General features: G+C 39.6%; 1 protein-coding gene across 1 annotated transcript; it reads left to right on the top strand.

Moving 5' to 3' along the window:
- The first annotated feature begins 101 nt into the window (after positions 1–101).
- On the top strand, positions 102–14,254 carry LOC111822147 (zinc finger protein 883-like). The gene is given in 5 exon segments (XM_023739452.1): positions 102–223; positions 10,004–10,130; positions 11,685–11,835; positions 12,506–14,018; positions 14,021–14,254. Coding segments are annotated over 5 exon segments (1,917 nt in total). The 5' UTR covers positions 102–220; the 3' UTR covers positions 14,144–14,254.
- Positions 14,255–23,591: the final 9,337 nt, after the last annotated feature.

Raw genomic sequence — 23,591 nt, forward strand, 5'->3', positions numbered from 1 at the left:
TGTGATGCAAGGAGAGCGAGTCCAGTCCCGGCAGATGGAGACTTAGAGCAACCATTATGCGTATTTGTAATTCAAGAGGAAGTGTTTCAACTGCTCTCTGGTGTGTGGACCAAACATTATTCATCTGCCTCCAAACTGCCCACTCCCGTCCCTCTTCCTGACGTGGCTTCATGGGCTCAGAGACGACATTCCCTTAGACTTCCAGAAGCTGGAGAAGGAAATGGTGAGTTCTGCGGAGAACTGGGTTCTCCTTACTGTAAGTGGGTGAAGCTGGATGTGAATTACTGGGGGGAGCAGCTGTGTACTACAGGACTGTGGTTCCTCAGTGAAAAAGAAAGGTGGCAGAGGAGGCCAGGGGACTGAGCCCTGGGAGGCACACTGAGGCATTGCTCCACTGTCACTGGACCCTTCCTCTGTTCACATGTGGCTTTTCAGGATTTGGATGCCTGGGGTCACCTTCCTTATGTGACTCTCAGCTGGCACCGTGGAGCATTAACGTCCCCACCCTGGGCCTTGGTGCTCTGTGTTGAATGACAGAGCCTCCTGACCAGAACTTGAAGTTGGAGCAGCTCTGGCTGTGGAGGCTGAGCCCCGCCCTCCAGAGCCATCCTTGTCCCATCTCTCTGAGCAGTGTTCTTGACTCCCCCCAGGCACTGGAGCATTTTCTGTGCAGTTCTAAAACCACAGCTCCACCTCACACTGTGTTATGGGTTAGAAAAGGAGGGAGATTTTGTAGGGGAAAGCCCTGATTGTTCATGGAGTCCTGGGTGGTGGTGTCTTCCTGACGTCACAAAGGCATGGAGCTGGGGACAGTGAGTCCAGCTGGGTCCTGTGTGGGGTCTCCAGACACATTTTTTTTCTTCTAGTGGAGGAGGCTTTTGCCTTGAGGTTTTCAGGTGTGTAGAAAGCATGACTTCTCAGTGTAGGTCCTTGTCCTCCCACCTATGCCTAGAGCTGGTATGTAATCCTATAATTGTTGTCTTTTCTGTAGTCTTGAATTAGAATCTAAAATTAAACTGTTCTGTTTTGCTAGAGAAGCTCAACATATGAGATGTATGTGTTTAACTTCTTGAGTTTACAGTTTCCACAGGAGTAAATTTCTAGATCATTTGGTGTGTTTCTATTGTGAATTTTTCAATTTAATGGATATAAACTTCTCAAACACAGAGGAATGCCTATTTCATCTGATGTAAAACTTTCTCTAAACCTTGCTTAATTTTGAGCAGCGCCTTAAAGACTCCTAACAAAGCATTAGCAGAAGTTGTTTATTGTATTTATTTTTTGTTTTTTTAAATTGTATTTTAGATGAAGGTTCACAGATCATACTAGCTTCTTATTAAAAAGTTAGTACACATACTGTTTTATGACACTGGTTAACAACTCCACGACATGTCAGTACTCTCCCTTCTCGACCTTGGGTTCCCTATTGCCACCTTTCCTGTCCCCTCCTGCCTTCTAGTCCTTGCCTCTGAGCTGGTGTGCCCCTTTAACCTTGTTTTGTTTTATGAGCCTATCTAATCTTTGGATGAAGAGTGAACTTTGGGAGTGACTTCATTACTGAGCTAACAGGGTGTCCGGGGGCCATACTCTTGGGATTTCTCCAGTCTCTGTCAGACCAGTAAGTCTGGTCTTTTTTTGTGACTTAGAATTTTTTTCTACACTTCTACCAGCTCTCTCTGGGACCCTCTATTGTGGTCTCTGTCAGAGCAGTCAGTAGTGGTAACTTGGCACCATCTGGTTGTACTGGACTCAGGTGGAGGGTGTGGTAGTTGCGGTCCATTAGTCCTTTGGACTAATCTATACCTAGTGTCATTGTTTGAATTGGGTGCTCCCAAAATGTGTGTCAACTTGATTAGGCTATGATTCCCAGTATTGTGTGGTTGTCTTCCATTTTGTGATTGTAATTTTATGTTAAAGAAGATAAGGGTGGGATTGTAACACCCTTACTAAGGTCACATCCCTGATCTGGTGTAAAGGGAGTTTCCCTGGGGTGAGGCCTGTACCACCTTTTATCCACAAGAGATAAAAGGAAAGGGAAGCAAGCAGGGAGTTAGGGACCTCGTACCACCAATAAAGCAGTGCCGGGAGCAGATTGCATCCTTTGGACCTGGGGTTCCTGTGCAGAGAAGCTCCTAGTCTGGAGGAGATTGATGAGAAGGACCTTCCTCCAGAGCTGACAGAGAGAGAAAGCCTTCCCCTGGAGCTAATGCCCTGAATTTGGACTTCTAGCTTACTAGACTGTGAGAAAATAAATTTCTCTTTGTTACAGCCATCCACTTGTGGTATTTCTGTTATAGCAGCATTAGATGAGCAAGACACCTTGTATCTAGTTTTTTTCATTCTCCCTGCTCCCAAAGGGGTGAGACCAGTGGAGTATCTTAGATGGCCCCTCACAGGCTTTTAAGACCCCAGACACTACTCACAGAGTGTAGAACATCTTGTCTATAAACTATGTTATCACAATTAAGCTAGATTTTCTCTGATACCATGGTCCCCACTGTCCTCACCCCAGCAATTCAGTCCCTCAGGGAGTTTGGATGTGTGTATGGAGCTTCCATGACCTTGCCTTGTACAAGTTGTGTTGGCTTCCCCAGTATTGTGTACTGTCTTACCTTTCACCAAAGTTACCGTTTATCTGTTGTTTATGTAGTGTTTTTCCATCCCCACCCCTCCCCTCCTTTGTAACCCTCAGAGATTGTTTCTTCTTGTGGGTAAACCTTTTCATGAATTTTTATAGTAGTGGTCTCATACAATATTTGTCCTTTTGTGATTGACTTATTTCACTCAGCATAATGCTCTCCAGATTCATCTGTCGTGAGATGCTTCGCAGAGTCATCATTGTTCTTTATCGTTGCCTAGTACTTCATTGTGCCTGTGTACCATAGTTTGTTTATCCATTTATCTGTTGATGGACATCTAGGTGGTTTCCATCTTTTTGCTATTGTGAACAATGCTGCAGTGAACGTGGATGTGCATAAGTCTATTCGTGTGGCGACTCTTATTTTTCTAGAATATATTCCTAGGAGTGAGATTACTGGATTATTCGGTATTTCTATTTCTAACTTTCTAAGGGAGCGCCATATCGTTTTCCAAAATGGTTGTGCCATTTTGCATTCCCAGCAGCAGTGCATAAGGCGTTCCAGTCTCCCCACAGCTTCTCCAACATTTGTTATTTTCTGATTCGTGCCAGTAATGCCAAGGTGAGATGGTATCTCGTTGTAGTTTTGATTTGCATTTCTCTAATGGCTACTGGGAAACTCTGGTGGTGTAGTGGTTAAGAGCTACGGCTGCTAACCAGAAGGTCGGCACTTCGAATCCATCAGGCGCTCCTTGGAAACCCTATGGGGAAGTTCTGCTCTCTCCTGTAGGGTCACTATGAGTCGGAATTGACTTGACGGCAACAGGTTTTTTTTTCTTTCTGTAATGGCTAGTGATGCGAGCATTTCCTCATGTGTCTGTTAGCCGTTTGAACGTCTTCTTTGGTGAAGTGTCTGTTCATTTCCTTTATCCGTTGTTTAATTGGATTATTTGTCTTTTTGTTTTAGAGGTGTTGGATTTTCCTGTAGATTTGAGAGATTAGACCTTCGTTGGATTTTTCATAGTCAAAATTTTTTTCCCAGTCTGTAGGTTCTCTTTTTACTCTTTTGGTGAAGTCTTTGGATGAGCGTGTTTAATTTTTAGAAGACCCCAGTTATCTAGCTTATCTTCTGGAGTTTGTGTGTTGTTAGTTATGGTTTGTATCCTGTTAATGTCATGTATTAGGGTCTCTAGCATTGATCCTGTTTTTTTGTTCTAGAATCTTTATAGGTTTCGGCTTTATATTTAGGTCTTTGATTTTGAATTAGTTTTTGTGTATGGTGTGAGGTATGGGTTCTGTTTCATTTTTTTGTAGATGGATATCCAGTTTTGCCAGCACCATTTGTTAAAAAGACTGTCTTTTCCCCATTTGATGGACTTTGGGCCCTTGTGGAAGATCAGGGTGACCATAGGTGGATGGATTTACGTCTGGGTTCTCAGTTCTGTTCCATTGGTCAATGTATCTGTCATTTTACCAGTACCAGGCTGTTTTGACTACCGTAGCTGTATGGTAGATTCTGAGATCAGGTAGTGCAAGTCTTCCTAGTTTTTCTTTTTCAATAGTGCTTTATTCATCCGGGGCTGCTTCTGTTTACATATAAGGTTAATGATTAGTTTTTTTCCATCTCTTTGAAGAATGTTGTTGGTATTTGGATCGAGATTGCGTTGTATTTATAAATTTCTTTGGGTAGAATTGTCATTTTCACGATGTTGAATCTACCTATCCATGAGCATGGTATGTTTTTCCATTTATGTAGATCTCTTTTGGTTTCTTGAAGTAGTGATTTGTAGTTTTTTTTGTATAGGTTTTTTACATCTCTAGTTAGATTTAGTCCTGAGTATTTTTTTTTTTAGAGGTTATTATAAATGATATTGTTTTCATGATTTCCTTTTTATTGATGTATAGGAATCTGACTGATTTTTGTATACTTGTATCTTGCTACACTGCTGAATCTTTCTATTCTAGTAGTTTTCTCGTGGAGTCATTTGCGTTTTCTGCGTATGGTATCACATCATCTGCAAATAGGGACAGTTTTACTTCTTCATTACCAATTTGGATGCCGTTTATTTCTTTTTTTTTTTGCCTTACTGCTCTAGCTAGGACTTCCAGCACAATGTTAAATAGGAGTGGTCATAAAGTTTTTAATTTTAACAAAGTCCAGCTTGTTCACTTATTTTTGTCATGAATCGTGCCTTAATATTATATTTTAAAAAATCATTACCAAACCCAAGGTCACCTAGGTTTTCTCCTATGTTGCCTTCTTCGAGTTCTATAGTTTTGCATTCACATTTAGAGTTTTGATCCATTCTGAGTTAATGTTTGTAAAAGCTGTAAGATCTTTGTCTAGATTCCCTTTTTTGCTAGAGGATGTACAGGTGTTCCAGCACCATTTATTGAAAAGTCTGTCTTTTTTCCATTGATTTGTCTTTAGTCCTTACTCAAAGATCAGATGATTCTATTTATGTCTACTTCTGGGTTATGCCTTCTGTTCCATTGATCTGTTTATTCTTTTGCCAGTGCCACACTGTATTGATTACTGTAGCTTCAGAGTTATTCTTAAAGTGGTTAGTGTCACTTTTCCAAATTTGTTCTTCGGTATTGTGTTTACTGTTCTGAGCCTTTGCTCTTTTCATGTAAATGTTAGAAAACGTTTGTCGATAGTCACGAAATAATTTTTTGGGACTTTGGGATTGCATTGAATGTATAGATCACTTTGGGAAGAACTCGTATCTTAACAATATTGAGTTTTCCCATGCATAAACCTGGAACATCTTTGTTGTTAGATGCTTCAAGTCAGTTGCGACTCATAGTGCCCCTAAATACAACAGAACAAAGTGCTGCTGGTCCGGCGCCATCTTCACCTTCATAGTTATGATTGAGCCCATCGTAGCAGCTACTGTGTCTGTCTCCTTGAGGGTCTTCCTCTCTTTCGCTGACTCACTACTTTACCAAGCATAATTCCTTCTCCTAGGCCCAGTCCCACCTGATACATGTCCGAAGTATGTGAGATGAAGTCTCAATCTCCTTCTAAGGAGCATTCTGGCTGTACTTCTTTCCAGACAGATTTATTCATTCTTCTGGCAGTCCATGATATATTCAGTATCCTTCGACAGCACCATAATTCAAAGGCATGAGTTCTTTTTCAGTCTTCCTTGTTCATTGCCCACCTTTTGCTTGCGTATAAGGGGATTGAAAAATTCCATGGCTTGGGTCAGTCGCAACTTCGTCCTCAAAGTGACATCTTTGCTTTTCAACACTTGAAAGAGGTCTTTCGCAGCATATTTATCCAATGCAATACGTTGTTTGATTTCTTGATGGCTGCTTCCATGGGTATTGATTGTGGATCCAAGTAAAATGAAATCCTTGACAACTTTAATATCTTCTTTGTTTATGATGATGTTGATTATTGGTCCCGTTGTGAGAATTTTTGTTTTCTTTATGTTGAGGTGTAATCCATATTGAAGGCTGTAGTCTTTGATCTTCATCAGTAAGTGCTTCTAGTCTCCTTTGCTTTCAGCAAGCAAGGTTACATTATGTGCATATTGTAGGTTGTTAGTGAATCTTCCCCCAATCGTGATGCCACATTCTTTTTCATGTAGTCCAGCTTCTCGATTATTTGCTCAGCATACCGCAGTGATTTAAGTATGGTGAAAGGGTACAACCTTGATGCACACCTTTCTTTATTTTAAATCATGCAGTATCCTCTTGTTTTGTTTGAAGAACTGCCTTAACTGATTTTACTTGTGTGCATATTTATGTTATACTGTCACTGACAGCGTTGTACTTCAGAATAGATCTTGAAATGTTCATTTTGATGGTGAATGTGTCGCCTTTCCTCTTCAATTTGTCATTCCTGGCATAGTACACCATTTGATTATCCGATTCAAAATGGCCATTACCAGACCACTTTAACTCGCTGATGCCTAGGTAATTGATCTTTATGCATTCCATTTCATTTTTAACGACTTGCAATTTTCCTAGATTCACACTTCATACATTCCACGTTCTGATTACTAATGGATGTTTGCAGCTGTTTTTTCTCATTTTGAGTCATGCCACATCAGGTCCTGAAAGCTTGACTCCATCTGCTTCGTAAGGTTGACTCTACTTTGCTTCAGTATGGATTACACCTCAACATAAAGAAAACAAAAATGCAACTGGACCCGTAAGCAATATCATCATAAATAGAGAAAAGATAGACATTGTCAAGAATTTCATTTTACTTGGATCCACAGTTAACACCTATGGAAGCAGCAGTCAAGAAATCAAACACACTGTATTGGGCAAATCTGCAAAATACCTCTTTAAAGTGTTAAAAAGCAAAGACATCACCTTGAAGGTGCACCTGACTCAAGCCGTAGTATTTTCACTTCCCTTGTATGGATGTGAAAGCTGGGCAATGAATAAGGAAGACTGAAGAATTGATGCCTTTGAATTATGGTGTTGGCAAAGAATATTGGATATACCAAAAGAACAAACAAATTTGTCTTGGAAGAAGTACAACCAGAATGCTCTTACAAGTAAGGGTGGCAACACTACGTTTCACATACTTTGGACATGTTATCAGGAGGGATCAGTCCCTGGAGAAGGACATCGTGCTTGGTAAAGTAAAGGGTCAGCAAAAAAAGGAAGACCCTCAACAAGGTGGATTGACACAGTGGCTGCAACAGTGGGCTCAAGCATAACGATTGTGAGGATGGCACAGGACCGGGCAGTGTTTCATTCTGTTGTACATAGGGTCACTATGAGTCAAATCCAACTCCACGGCACCTAGCAACAACAACAACTACTTTAAGGAGGCAGCTCTTTCCCAGTCGTATTTTGAATGCCTTCCAAACTGGTGGCTCTTCCTCCAGCATCATATGAGACAATGTTCTGCTGCTTTTCATAATGATTTTTCTATTTTTTTCCGAAATAGACCGCCAGGTCCTTTTTCCTAGTCTGTCTTAATGTGGAAGCTCTGCTGAAACCTGTCCGCCATGGGTGACTCTGGTGGTATTTGAAATACTGGTGGCATAGTTTCCAGCATCACAGCAACAGGCTAGCCACTACCATATGAGAAACTGACAGACGAGTGGTGGGAACGTGAAATAGCTCTCCTTTTATTTAAACCTTTGAATCCTTTCATCAGAGTTTTGTAGTTTTTATCATATATATGTTTTGCATATATTGTTAGATTTAAGTTACTTCATTTTTGTGTTAGCAATGCGGATAGTATTGTGTTTTTAGTTTCAAATTGTACTTCCTTACTGGCATATAGAAAAGCAATTGACTTTTGTATGTTAAGCATTTGTCCTGCAACTTTATGATCGAGTATTAGTTTCATGAGTGTTATTCTTGATTTTTTGGGAACTCGTACCTAGACAAACATTTCATCTGCATACAAAAACAGGTTATTTTGTCCTTAACAGTCTGTATACTTTTCTTTCCTTGTTTTATTGCATTACTTAGGACTTCTAGTACAACGTTGAATGGGAGTGGTGAGTGGGAGCATCCTTGCCTTGTTCTCACCTTAGAAGGAAAGCATCTAGTTTTTTGCCCATAATTAGGATATTAAGTGTTATTTTATTGTAGATGTTCTTTCTCAAGTTGAGGACATTTCTTTCTTGTCCTAGTTTGCTGAGAACTTTTATTCCGAATGGGTGTTGGATTTTGTCAACTGCTTTCTCTGATGGTATTGACATTTTTATTGATTTATCTTGTTTAGTATGTTGATTTGATGGATTTTATCAGTTGGTTTTCAGAGCAGACCTTGGATCAGCCATTTTACTTTGGCGAAGTGCCCTATAATTTAGACTTATTTTTCTTGCCTTTTCTGGGCATGAAGGTTAATGGAGATGCTTGACTCCTGTGCCTCTACGTTGAGATTTGTTGACGTCAATGAGCATGTGATTTTCAAAATCATCCTAGTCTGCTTCCAAGTTTTTAGATTTGAAAGTGTGATCTTTTTTTCCCTCACGAAGCCAGGTTTCACTAGTTAATGTTTTCTAAAATGATTATTTTTCTCACTGTGCTAACTTACGAAAGATAAATATACTTGTGTTACTTGCTGCTTATTCTCTTAATGTGCTGCATTTTCTGTGGAAAGTATCGCTACTTGACGGTACATATGCATTTACCAGCCTTTTCTTTCCTTACTACACGAGGCAGCTGGTGGATTGGTGCTATTGCATAGAGGTCACTCTTACAGATGAAGGGATTCCAGTGGTCAGGATTCAGGTAGTCATGGCTATGTGCCTTCCAGGGGCTGTAAATGTGACAAAATTCGGAGTGGAGCCTCTGGAGGTCTGGTGTGTAAGTCTCTGTGTCATAGATTTCATGGAAATTAGCAGGGAAACTTCCTACATTTCAACTTACTGACAAAATTAATTTTTTGTGGTAAAAATTGTATATAACAAATCAGTTGCCAGTTGAACAATGTTTACACGTATAACTTGGTTACATTGATTATGTTTTTCATATTCTGCAGTATTAAAAATGTCAATCATAGTCTTTTCTAAATCAGTAAACGCAAGGGCATACTATTCTTGTTTCTGCAGAGGTAATACTCTTTGTTGGCTTATAACATTAGACTTTCTTTGAGGGCATGAGTTTATGTTTATTGAAGGGGCAGTCACTAATATGATTGGTGTACAGTTGCATGGGGTCTTGAAATTTGAGAACTTTAGGGAGATCTGAATTCTCATATTTCCTGTCTCACTTGAGCTCTTTTTAACTTTTATTATCTTTGCCTGTGTCTGAAAGGGACAGAGAGTATAGCAGAACAACTAAGGTTTTGAAAAATAGTTAACATGTAAAAATTCATAATTCTTCAAAAGAATGTTCTTTTTTTAGCAGTTGGACTTGTCATCTCCTGATCGCCTGGAGACCAAGAAAATGTAACTAGCTCAGGGCTTTAGGTTCCTAGTTTGTGCAGGCCCTTGGTCCTCCCATGGCTGTGAGGAGCAAAAGGAAAAACTACCATTCTGCAGTGTTTCCCAGTTGTTGATAACTCACCCTGCCTTCACCCTGTGCTTTATGTTTTTTTGAGTGTTCTGCTGTGTCTTATGGAAGAAGGTGTAATTGTTCACAAGAAAGTGATGGTTTAAATGAGAGTATGTCTCCACTTTCTACTATGTTTTCTAACTGTTTTAGACCATAAAGAGAGAAGAATAAGATTGTAATTGGTCATAGTCAACTGTGGAGAGATGGATTTCATTGTGTTGGAAGTTTGTGGGACAGGATTCAATAGTAAAGAAGTGAATGTAGTTAGTGAAGGGATGAGGCTGATGACTATACTCTAGAGTAGACCTTGGGAGAAGACAGAATGTTGTGTCAAATCTCTTTGAATTCTCAGTTCCCCAAGACTGTTAGTCTCACCCTTTTTTCTTGTACACACTGGAGTACATGGTACCTTGCTGATCCAGAATGTGTGGGATGTTTTAGGACTCAGTGGTCGTTGAGGATGTGGCCGTGGTGTTTAGCCAGGAAGAGTGGGCTTTGCTGGATCTTCCTCAGAGGAAACTCTACAGAGATGTGATGATGGAAACCTTCAGAAACCTGGACTCAATAGGTGAGAAGGGCATCATTTTTTTTTTAAATTCTTTTAGTGAACAAAAATATTTTAATGTTTGAGTTTGCTCCAGTATTTGGATTGAGGAATGGGAATAAATTGTTAAATAAAATAATCATGATCCCTTGGTCGTGAAACTCACAGATCCTGGCTTCTCTACGAAGATAAAACTATGTTAAAGTGAGTTTTCACTTTTCTTGTGATTAAAAGCCTTGAGGCTCCTTAAGTGTTGTAAATGTAAGCATTGGCTTGAGGGGTCACTATCGGGTGCTGAGAAACATGTGGTTTGAGAACTTTTAGAGAGTTTTACTGTATTTATTACAAGTTTGTCATGATTATTTTGCTGCAAATAAACTCACGTGTGTCCATCTTCAGAGACCCTGAAGAGTAAAGTATTTGCTCAAGTGTGAAGGAAATGTTTCTTGTCCTTCACTGTCTTCCCTCCTGTGCATTTCTTCATGAGCACCGTGTCAGTTATACCCATTTGTTTTCCCCAAGAAGCAAGGGAAAGATCTGAGGACAGTAGAGATAGGACTCACCCTGGGACACAGTGTTGGGAAACACCAGAAAAGCAAGAAATTTTGGAAGAACCAGCCCTGTATGGAGGCAATTACATTTGAATCAGTCAGCCAGAAGATGTCTCTTTTGGGTTGAGGACACAACTTCCCAGATACCTGAGCTCACTTTTCTGAGTTTTGCAATCTTCTCACACCTGTGGTCATGGAGACCCTTTTCCTCTTTTAATGTTCCAAGTGTATGGTATCCAATATCTTTCCGATTAACTCTGATTACACCTATTTATGTCACCGTCACTCTCAATCTTTGTCTTAGTTATCTAGTGCTGCTATAACAGAAATACTCAAGTCAGTGGCATTAGGAAGAGAAAATTATCCTTTCCCAGTTTAGGAGGGTAGAAGTCTGAATTCAGGCACCAGCTCTAGAGGAAGACTTTCTCTCACTGTCAGCTCTGGGAGAAGATACATGTCTTATTTCAACATCCGTGGGCCTGGCATTACTCGGAGATCTCCATGTGTTTTGGTATCTATCTTCCCCCGGGTATAGGTTTTTCTCAGGACCTCATCTTTCTTGGTGGTAGTCAGAACCACCCCCCCACCACTTTCTTATCTCCCCTTTTATCACTTGTAAGAAAAAATTTGATTCAAGTAGAGGTGGTGCATTTATCCTAATCATTAACATAACCTAATCATACTTCATTAACATAACGGACAGCTCACTCCCTAATGGGACCATAACCACAGTCCTAGAGAGTAGGATTTACAACACATCATTATATCAGATCACAAAATGAAGAATAACCACGCAGTACTGGAATCATGGCCTAGCAGAGTTGATACGAATTTTTTGGAGACACAGTTCAATCCGTGACAATCCTCATGGAAGTATTTCCTACTAAATTGCTTTTTAACCATTGCCAAAGTGCTAAAACTGCAAAATATGGCTAAGTCTCTCTTTGTTCACAACAGTTTTTCCCCCCTAACTATTCCTTTCCTTTTTATTTCATACTGTGAATCTCAACTTGAATTATTGAGTCAGTCTCTGGAACCCTTAATGATGGAGAAAGGTTATCCACTGAACCTACAATGATGCAACTTATGAAGAATAATACCTGGTCCTCCATGTTAGTTGAAATCTCCGAATCGCATGGCAATAAAGATCAGTATAAAAACCAGGGGAGATATTTGAGGTAAGCGTCATTCACACGAGAAAACAGTGCCTCAGGAGGAAGTCCTAAAATATCATGACGTTAAAATATAATACGTTTATATTTCTATATATATGTTAAGGTTTTCAACCAGATTGTAAAGATTCAGTGATTGCTAACTTTCAAATAAGAGAAAAAAAAGTGTCTCACAGAAAGTTCTAAAGTGTGATGGTATAAAAATATACATACGTATATTTATGTATGAATATTAGCGCTTCCCTCTGATTTGTAACGATTCAGTTATTGCCAGCATAATGAGGGCAGCACATGAGTTGCATAGCAATGAAATCTGTTGTCTGTCAGATTTTGACCTGAGTAGGAAACAATCAGCGGTGCCCTGCTCAGCGGTTGCGGCCATCCATGCCACTTTGAATGTGTGTATTTCTCCACAGTCTTGCCAGTAATCTAATCTCCTTCTTCAGCCTCCTGAAACTTTCTGGATCCATGCTGTTGGCTGCCATCTTTCGTTTGGACACAATTATCAGAAAACTTCGTATTTTAGAAAAACAGCGACAGTAATAGTAGTATTTCTGCTAGATGCTTTATACTATGAAACATAAGTGAGTGCAAAAACCACATATGTTCAGTGTAGTTAATGATGGTGAAAAGGGAAGAAATTTATTTCCAACAGTATGTTCCCTATTTTTAACAGAAGTCATACAAAAGAGAACCTCTGTGAAAGTGAAGGCAGTCAGTGTGGGAAAGCCTTCAGCTGGATTCCAAATCTTACTGGGCTGAAAAGAAATCCACTTGAATGCCGTGAGTGTGGAAAAGCCTTTATGGATCACTCAGCATGTAACCATCATACCAGATCTTTCACTGGATGCAATGCTTGTCAGTATAAGGAATGTGGAGAAGCTTGCAGTTCTCTGTCTCATCTAACCACTACAATGAGAACTCTTAATGGAAAGAAACCCCATAAATGTCAGGTACGTGGAAAAGGCTTCATTTGTGTCTCAGTCCTTAAGAATCCTGTGACAACACTCACTAATGAGAAACGCTGTGAATGTCAAAAATGTGTGAAGGATTTTTGTAGTTTCTCATCCTTTTGGACACACATGAGAGGTCAGAAGCATGAATGTAAAGAGTGTTGTAAAACCTATGGTCTTTCATCTCTCATATTAAATAAAAAATTTTATAATAGAGATAAGCTGTATGAATGTAGGGAATGTATGAAAGCTTTTAGTCATAAGTCATCCCTCATGAAACATATAAGAACTCACAGTGGAGAGAGGCCTTACGAATGTAAGGAGTGTGGCAAAGCCTTTAGTTGTTCCTCATCCCTCACTGCACATATAAGAACTCACAGTGGAGAGAAGCCTTATGAATGTAAGGAATGTGGGAAAGCCTTTAGTCGTTCCTCACACCTCACTTCACATATAAGAACTCACAGTGAAGAGAGGCCTTATGAATGTAAGCAGTGTGGGAAAGCCTTTAGTCATAACTCGTCCCTCACAAAACATGTAATAACTCACAGTGGAGAGAAACCTTATGAATGTAAGGAATGTGGGAGAACTTTCAGTCGGTCCTCATCACTCATTGCGCACGTAAGAACTCACAGTGGAGAGAGACCGTATGAATGTAAAGAATGTGGGAAAACCTTTGGAAGGTCCTCAGCCCTGAATACTCACAAAAGAACTCACAGTGGAGAGAAACCTTACGAATGTAAAGAATGTGGGAAAGCCTTTAGACATGCTTCAGTCCTCACTATACATATAAGAACTCACGGTGGAGAGAAGCCTTATGAATGTAAGGAATGTGGTAAAGCCTTTAGTCATTCCTCAGCCCTCACTGTGCATAAAAGAACTCATAGTGGAGAGAAACCTTATGAATGTCAGAAATGTGGGAAAGCCTTTAGTCAGTCCTCGAAACTCACTAGACATATACGAACTCACAGAGGAGAGGTGCCTTTTGAATGTAAAATATGTGGGAAAGTCTTTAGACGTACCTCACCCTTCACTATACATATAAGAGCTCACAGTGGAGTGAGGCCTTACAAATGTAAAGAATGTGGGAAAGCCTTTAGTTATTCCTCATCCCTCACTATGCATAAAAGAACTCACAGTAAAGAGAAACCTTATGAATATAAGGAATGTGGGATAGCCTATAGTTATTCTTCAGCCCTCACTATGCATACAAGAACTCACAGTGGAGAGAAACTTCATGAATGGAATGTAAGAAATGCGGGAAAGCCTTTAGTTGTTCCTCACACCTCACTTCACATGTAAGAACTCACAGTGGAGAGACTACTCCGTGTCAACAGTGGAGTGTTTCTTCCTTACTGCTATAATTTCAAACAGAAAATTTTCAAAATTCTGCTATCAAACAGCAAAGTTTTTCAGTAAGAAAGCAATTACTAACTCAAAGAAGGGATCAGGAGCTATTTTTTACCTATAGGAGAAGTGACAGTTTGATTGTAACTGTGGTGGTGTCCTCATCAGTGTTTGTTACTTTCTCAGTCCAAGTTAAATTTTACCTTTCTTAAAGTCTTTTGCTATTATCAATAAGGCTGCAGGTTGTAGCCTTAAAAAAGATGGTTTTATATTTTTAATGTTTTAATTGATATTATTTTACATACAGTGAAATAGATTCATCTTGTATGTGGTTTAAGAGTGTTTTGTTTTCATATTAAACATTCTTTTCCATTCTTTCCTATTGTAAAGTTAATTATTTTACTCTTATAATTAGTTTCTCATAGGGTGATACTTTGAGAATGTGCAGGTATTCTGTTTTTCATTGTACTTTGGCCTACTAATTTTAGTTTCCATATATAATTATTGCTTTTTGTTATTACTGCGAAGTTTACCAAATGTTATTTTCTGTTCTAGTCACTTTCTCTATATTTATTAATTGGAATTCTGCAAGAAATAGCTTTACATTCTTTTCCTTTTATTTACTTATTAAACTGTTTGGTTAGGTATTCAGCATCATTGTAGATCACATGCACTTGCTCCATATCTTGATTTCTGAAAATCATTGGATACGTGACATGATTATATTCATGACGTCTGAAAGGAGAATCGAGAGCACCCTGAGAATGAAGAGATGGAAGAACTACATGACTGTGGGTTTTAATTTAATAATGGAGTAAATGTAGTTAAAGGTCCAGGGAAGTGAGTGGATGTTTTGAAGAAAGAATCATTGATTTCAGAGGCACAGAGCACTTTTGGATGGCCACAGGTCCATGGAATTTGTTATCTGGGTGGAATGGAGTGGAAAATCCTCAACAATGAGGTCAATGAAACTAGAGGCCAAAATACTAGATAAAAATCCACGCAGACACTGAAATTCCTAGAAGTGATAGAGAATTTAGGAGAGAGAGAAGGATGAGCGAAATTCCAAAGTCATGAATCAGTTGAGTAAATGACTGGGAGGTGGACAGAGAACGGTAATGAAGATGAGAGAGAAGCTAGTATAGGCAAAAGGCAGTAAAGGGAACAAGGGATTTTACATGAGAGTGGAGGAAGGTCAGCCCCAGAATGGTACTAGGGATTGAAAACGATTGTGATCTCATTTCTGGAATCAGAGGTTCAGAGGTCTAAAATAAAATTCAAAGTGTTTAACAGAGTTTTAAAAATGCCGAAACGACCTGGAGAAAGAATTTTTCACTCAAACTACATTTCTACAAACAAGGTAGCTGGGAATTTCTAGAAGAAAGGTATGTTCACTTCAGCCTACCTGTGTTTTCTTTATGGGTTCTTTATCCCATTTTGCTTATCATTCCTTCAGTGTTTTTTAACTTTGATAGCTCTGCCTTATTCTGCTTGGTGTTTTTTGATACTTGTCTTTAAGTTCGTGAAATTACCCCCTGCTGTGTATCGAATGATACGGAACCCCCCTGCTAACCAAAAGGTCGGCAGTTCGAATCTACCAGCTGCTTCTTGGAAACCCTATGGGGCAGTTCTCTGTCCTTTAGGGTTGCTATGAGTCAGAATTGACTCGATGGTGATGGCTTTTGTATCTATAGTAATATCTTTTTTGTTTTCTTAATAGATAGATGTTGCTGTTTTTGTGTGCCTTCCAGTTGACTCCAACTCATAGCAACCTTATAGCAAGGCTGTAATCTTTATTGAAGCAGACTGCCGCATCTTTCTCCTGCAGAGCTGCTGGTAGGTTGGAACTTCCCACTGTTTAATTAACAGCCAAGCTCTCAACCGAGGCACCACCAGGGCTCCAGGTTTTTAATGGGGAGTTAAATGTGTTCCAAAGAGGAGAGAACTAAGTGAAAGACGCCAGTTCAAAAAAGCTACATACTGTGTGATTCCAAGTCTGTGACCTTCTGGAAAAGTGAAAACTGTAGAGGCAGCACAAACATCAGTGGTTGACAGGTTCAGGGAGAGGGAGGAGGAATGAACAGGTGGAGCACGGGATTTTTAGTGCAGTAAAACTATTCTGTGGTATACTATAGTGATGGATACTTACATTATGCATTTAGCAAAACCCATAGGACTGTACAACACAGTGAACCCTGATGAAATCTGTGGATTTTAGTTAATGATGTATCAATATTGATTTGTCAGTTGTAACAAACGTACCCCACACCACAGGAGTGCAAGTTGTTAATAGGAGAAACACTGGGTAGATGTAGGTGGGGGTGCATGGGGACTCTGTACTTTATGTACAATTTTTTAGTAAACATAAATGTCTCTACTAATAAAGTCTATTTAAAAACCATCAACAAAAAATATGGCATCCATTTTTTAAGTTATTATAACAAAGGTTGCATGGTCTTTTGAAGTTCTTTATATTTTGTTTTCTGTGAACTGACTAGACATCATTTGGTTTTCTTTTGTTTTTAACAATTGAATTTAAGAAATATTGTAAAATACATGTAACATAAACTGACATTTTAACCATCTTAAACATACAAATGCGTTACATTCACAAGATTGTGCAGCCATCACCCCATTTGCATTTTTTTCATCACCCCAAACAAACTGTACCCATTAAGCAGTAAATTCCCGTAGCTCCTCCCTCCCAGCCCCTGGTAAACATGAATAAACCTTGGTCTCTGCATTTGCTTATTCTGGACATTTCATATAAACGGACTCATACGATACTTGTTCTTTGGTGTCTGGCTTATTTCACTCGTCATAATGTCTTCAAGTTTCATCCATGTTGTAGCAAGTAGTAGGACTTCATTTCTCTTTATGGTTGAATAATTGTATGTATATGGATCCCTGGTGGTGCAGTGGTTAAAAGTTTGGCTGCTAAACAAAAGATCAGCACTTTGAGTCCATCACTCCTTAGAAACCTTATGGGGCAGTTCTCCTCTGTACTATAGAGTTGCTATGAGTTGGAATCGACTTAACTGCAACAGGTTGAATTTTGGTTTTGTTTTGTATGTATATATCATTTTATTTGTTCATGTTGTGATGGGCACTTGGGTTGTTTTCAGCTGTGTCGTGAGTAATATTTCTATGATCATTCATGTACAAATGTCTGTTTGAGTCCCTGTTTTCACTTCTTTTGGGTATATACCTAGGAGTGGAATTGCTGGGTCATAGAGTAATTCTGTGTGACTTTATCTTTTTTATATTGTAATATATATGAAACACATAAGGATCAATATACTAGACATTAGTGAGCCGAAATAGACGGGTATTGGCAATTTTGAATCAGACAACCATATGGTCTACTATGCCAGGAATGACAAATTGAAGAGGAGTGGCATTTTATTCATCATCAAAAAGAACATTTCAAGATCTGTCCTGATATACAATGCTGTCAGTGATAGGGTAATATCCCTACGCCTACAAGGAAGATCAGTTAATACAGTCATTCAAATTTACACACAAGCCCCTAATGCCAAAGATGAAGAAAGTGGGGATTTTTACAACGTATACAGTCTGAAATTGATGAAGTATGCAATCAGGATGCATTAATAGTTACTGATGATTGGAGTGCAAAAGTTGGAAACAAGAAGAAACAGTAGCTGGAAAACATGGCTTTGGTGATAGAAACAATGCAGGTGATTGCATGATAGAATCTTGAAGACCAATGACTAATTCATTGCAAATACATTTTTTCAACTACCTAAACGGTGACTGTACATGTGGGCCTCACTGAATGGGATACACAGGAATCAAATCGACTACATCTGTGGAAAGAGATGATGGAGAAGTTCAATATCATCAGTCAGAACAAGGCTGGGGGCCAACTTTGGAACAGACCATAAATTGCCTATGGAAGTTCAAGCTGAAGCAGAAGAAAATTTTAAAAAGTTCAGGGTAGCCGGAGTATGACCTCGAGTATATCCCACCTGAATTTAGAGATCATCTCATAACTAGATTTGACACATCGAACACTAATGACCGAAGACCAGACCAATTGGTAGGAGCACGTCAATTACATCATATGAGAAGAAAGCAGAAGATCATTAAAAAGACAGGAAAGATAAAAAAGACTAAAACAGATGTCAGTAGAGACTCTGAAACTTGCTCTTAAACACAGAGTAGCTTAGGTGAATGGAAGAAATAATGAAGTAAAAGAGCTGAACAGAAGATTTCAAAGGGTGTCTCAAGAAGACAAAATAAAGTATTATAATGAAATGTGTAAAGACCTGTAGTTAGAAATCCAAAAGGGAAGAATATGCTTGGTGTTTATCTAGATGAAAGAACTAAAGAAAAAATTCAGGTATTGAGTTACAATGTTGAAGGATTCTATGGGCAAGATATTGAATGATACAGGAAGCATCAAAACAAGATAGAGTAATACACAGAATCACTATAACAAAAAGAATTGGTTGACGTTCAGCTTTTTCAGGAGGTGACATCTAGAAATGATGGTATTAATTAGATGGTGCCCGGCTACCAGCACTGATTGCTGTGACAGATCACAACAGAGGGTCCCAGACAGCATGGGAGAAAATAATTCAAATTCACAAAAAAGACCAGACTTACTGGTCTGACAGGGCCTGGAGGAACCACCAAGACTATGGCCCCTGGACAGTCTGCTAACTCACAGCTGGAACCACTCCCAAATCCCACTATTCAGACAAAATTAGACAGACCTATAAAGCAAAAAACAGCACCTGTAAGTTCTTCTTATTTCAAACCAATATTCGAGACCAAATGAGCAACACCTGCCCAAAAGCAAGACAAGAAGGCAGGAGGGGACAGGAACTGGACTAATGGACACATGGAACCTGGGGTGGAAAGGGAGAGCAGGCTGTCACATTGTGGGAGTTGCAACCAGTGTCACAAAACAGTATGTGTATACATTTTTCAGTGAGAAGTTGAGCTGTAAACTTTCACCTAAAGCACAATAAAACTAAAGAAAAAAAAGAAAATTTATGGTATTGAAGGAAGAAGTCCAACCTGCACTGAAGGTATTGGTAAAAAAAAAAAAAAGAAAAAAAAAAGCTACAGGAATTAACAGAATACCAATTGAAATGTTTCAACAAATGGATGCAACGCTGGAAGCAGTCCCTCGTCTCTGCCAAGAAATTTGGAAGACAGCTACCTGCCGACCAGCTGGAAGAGATCCATATTTGTGCCCTTTCCAAAGAAAAATGATCCAACAGAATGCGGAAATTATCAAACAATATCATTAATATCACATGCAAGTAAAATTTTGCTGAAGTTAATTCAAAAACGATTGCAGCAGTACGTCAACAGGGAAATTCCAGAAATTCAGGCCAGATTCGGAAGATAACGTGCAACTAGGGATATCATTGCTGATGTGAGATGGATCTTGGCTGAAAGCAGAGAATGCCAGAAAGATGTTTACGAGTGTTTTATTGAGTATGCAAAGGCATTTGACTGTGTGGATAACAAATTATGTGTAACATTGCAGAGAACAGGAATTCCAGAACACTTGATTGTGCTCATGTGGAACCTGTACATAGAACAAGAGGCAGTTGTTGGAACAGAGCAAGGGAATACTTTGTGGTTTAAAATCAGGAAAGGTGTCCATCAGGATTGTATTCTTTCACCATACCTATTCAATCTGTATGCTGAGCAAATAATCCAAGAAGGTGGACTATATAAAGAATGTAACATCAGAATCGGAGGAAGACTCATTAACAACCTGTGATATGCAGATGACACAACTTTGCTTGCTGATAGCAAAGAGGACTTGAAGCACTTACTGATGAACTTCAAAGACTACAACCTTCAATATGGATTTACAACTCAACATAAAACAAAAATTCTCACAACTGGACAATAAGCAACGTCATGATAAATGCAGAAAATATTGAAGTTGTCAAGGATTTCGTTTTGGCTCCACAATCAACGCTCATGGAAGCAGCACTCAAGAAATCAAACAGCATAGGCATTGGGCAGATCTGCTGCAGAAGACCTGTTAAAAGTGTTATAAAGCCAAGATGTCACTTTGAGGACTAAGGGGCTCCTGACCCAAGCCATGGTGTTTTCAATCACCTCATACACATGTGAAAGCTGGATAATGAATAAGGAAGACCGAAAAAGAATTGGCGCCTTTGAATTGTGGTATTGGCGAAGAATATCGAATGTACCATGGACTGCCAAAAGAACGAACTAATCTGTCTTGGAAGAAGTACAACCAGAACGCTCTTTAGAAGCAAGGATGGGGAGGCTACATCTCACATACTTTGGACATGTTATCAGGAAGGATCAGTCCCTGGAGAAAGACATCATGCTTGGTAAAGTACAGGCTCATCGAAAAAGAGGAGGACCCTCAACAAGATGGACTGACACAGTGACTGTAACAGGGGGCTCAAGCATAGCAACCATCATGAGGATGTCACAGGATGGGGCAGAGTTTCCTTCTGTTGCACATAGGGTCGCTATGAGTCAGAACTGACTGCACCTAATGACAACACAACAAAAGAAATACTGATTATAAAACAGTTCACCATCGCAGATGCATTGGAAAGAAACAAGTAAATGGTGGAAGTGCTCAAGAAGTATTGCGTGCCAGAGATCCATTTCACATAACCACATACTACGCCATCATTGACACACAGGAATCTTGCATAAAAAGAAGGGTGGAAGTGTATGAAGTTCTTTCAAGTAGATTTTCCTTCTTAAACAGTATGGATATAACTGATGAAGAATGCACGAAGGCATCCAAGCAGTTAATATAATCCTTTACAGAGAAGTGTGACAATTTCACTCTGACATGAGAACTAAAAGTTTACAGATTCAGGAAAGACAAATTTTACTCACATAGGCATATATGATTCCATAATAGAAGATAAGATACAATATGTATTTCCCAATGTTGAAACTGCTTTATGCATATTTCTAATTTTAATGATCACAGACTGCACAACACAACACTCATTTTTGCCCCTAAAGAGACTCAAAAACCCTCAGCATACAACGATGATTTCAAGAAAGACTTGATCTATTATCCTTATTATGTATGGAAGTAGATATTGTATGGCAGCTGAATTCTGATGAAATCATTGAAGAATTTGTAAAGATCAAGAATAGAAAAGTTTTTAATTATAACATGTTAGAGATGAAAGAGCTATCTAAAAATAAAATACAGTAATTTGTTGTAATATTTGTTTTCTGGTCATTAAATTTTCTTTTATGACATCTTTTCATTTGTTCATTTATAATTATAGCTTTTATTATGAAACAAGTGTCAAAAAATTGAAGTATGAGCCATTGAAAGCAAAATTGGTGAATGTCAATTTTTTCGTTGTGGGAAATCAACAGAATTTTACATTGATTGCTGAAATAACTAAGTTCACTGACTCATTTTTTTTTTTTGTAGAATATGTGGAATTTTTTTTTTGTAGAAAATGTGGCATAGAATAAAAATCTTAGTACCGTGCATCCACAACGAATTTTATAATCCAGTTCATCTCGTTCCGCGAAAATGGCATACTCCACTTTTGTGTTCGATTGCTAATACACCTTCCCCTCACTTCTTGACTATCTCATTGTCTGACATTTTGCATTTATGACAATAGTAAAAAAATCTAGCGTCTGACTATTTTGCACATTAACGATGTACGCGTGGCAGTAACAAACGCCGAGGTGCAAGGCGAGAGTAATGCTGGCTGCAGTGGTTAAGGTTATGTGTCCACTTGACTGGGCCGTGATTCTCAGTGGTTTAGCTGCTGTGTGGTGATGTCCTTTAGCAATTATGTAATGATGTAGGTATCCTCCATTTTGTGATCTAATGTGGTCATCCTCCATGTTCACATAATGCTGATTTTCAACATAATGCCCTGATCTTTGGAACCTCACCATGTCGGTAAGTGAGGAGAGGGTGTATTACAGTCACATTTAAAAAGAAGTTACATCATGGATAGCTAAGACACATGCATGCACATATGTATACATGAGTATACATGTATATATATAACTCACCCAGTTTGAATGCATGAGTAAGCAGAGGAGGGGGCATCACAGATTATCAATGCTTATGGCCCTCACATGCCTTAATCCATCCCTGGAGAGTGCCTGCAACATCTTCAGCTCAACACAGGCCTTGAGGGGTGCTTTTGTGAGCTGTGACACCAGGCGGCTCCACCTCTTGGTGCCTTCTCTTCCCCCCAGGAGAAGTGGGTGTGCTGGACATTGCCTGCAGAGCTGGACCAGCAGTCACCCAGTGACAAACAAACAGACCCGTTCCTGCTGAGTCCAGAGACAGTAGCCCACGTGGCTGTGCATTGGGGTGACTGGGGAGCTTTGAAGACTGCAGATGCCAGCTGCCCCCAGAAACGCTGGTTTAGCCTTGTCTGGGATGGGAGCTGGGCTAGGGATGTGTAAAACTCCCCAGTGATTCTATGTGCAGACAAAGTTTAGAGACCACAGGCATAGTGTGATGTATGTTCTTTTAATTACCCTATAAACAAGCGGGCCTTTTTATAAATAACCTTATTGGGAAATACTTGGAAACTACAGATAAATATAAAGAAGGGGAAATCTACCAGTATCTGGATTTTAGCACCCATAGGTCCCTGGATGGTGCAAATAGTTAACACTCGACTGCTAGCTGAAAGGTTGGAGGTTCAAACTCACTCAGAGGCATCTCGTAAGAAAGGCCTGGCGATCCACTTCCAATAGGTCACAGCCTTGAAAGCCCTATGGAGCAGTTCTACTCTGCACACGTGGGGTCATTTTGTGAGTCAGAGTGAAGTTGACAGCAACTAACAACAATAGCAACACTAACCTAAAGGTCGATCATTTGAACCCACCCAGTGGAGCCACGGAAGAAAGGCCTGGCAATGTGTTCCTGTAAAGATTACAGCGAAGAAAACCCTATGGAGCAGTTCTGCTCTGTAACACATGGGGTCGTCATGAATCAGAATTGACTCCATGGCCACTGGGTTTTTTTTTTTTTTAGATGATTATATACATACGTGTGTGTATGTGTATATATAGAAACACACACATACATATATACACATAACACCACCCTCAGCAGTTGTTGTCGAGTCAACTCTGACTCCTGATGTCCCCGTGTGTGTCAGAGTAGAATTGTGTTTCACAGGGTTTTCAGTGGTTGATCCTTCGGAAGTAGATCACCAGTCCTCCAATATATACAGACGTTCTGGCAAAGCTTGCTGCCTCTTCATCCTGCATCCAACTCATCATCCTCTGACTTCTGGTTCTTGGGATGTGAGCCTGCCTTCTAACCTGCAGATTGTGGGATTTTCCAGCGCCCACAGCCCTGTGATCCAGCAACCGTCTAACCTGCAGATTGTGGGATTCCCTGGCGCCCACAGCCCTGTGATCCAGCAGCCTGCCATCTAACCTGCAGATTGTGGGATTCCCCGGCACCCACAGCCC

This window comes from Trichechus manatus, unplaced genomic scaffold, assembly GCF_000243295.1.
Source record: "Trichechus manatus latirostris isolate Lorelei unplaced genomic scaffold, TriManLat1.0 scaffold00134, whole genome shotgun sequence".
Taxonomy (NCBI): Eukaryota; Metazoa; Chordata; class Mammalia; order Sirenia; family Trichechidae; genus Trichechus; species Trichechus manatus.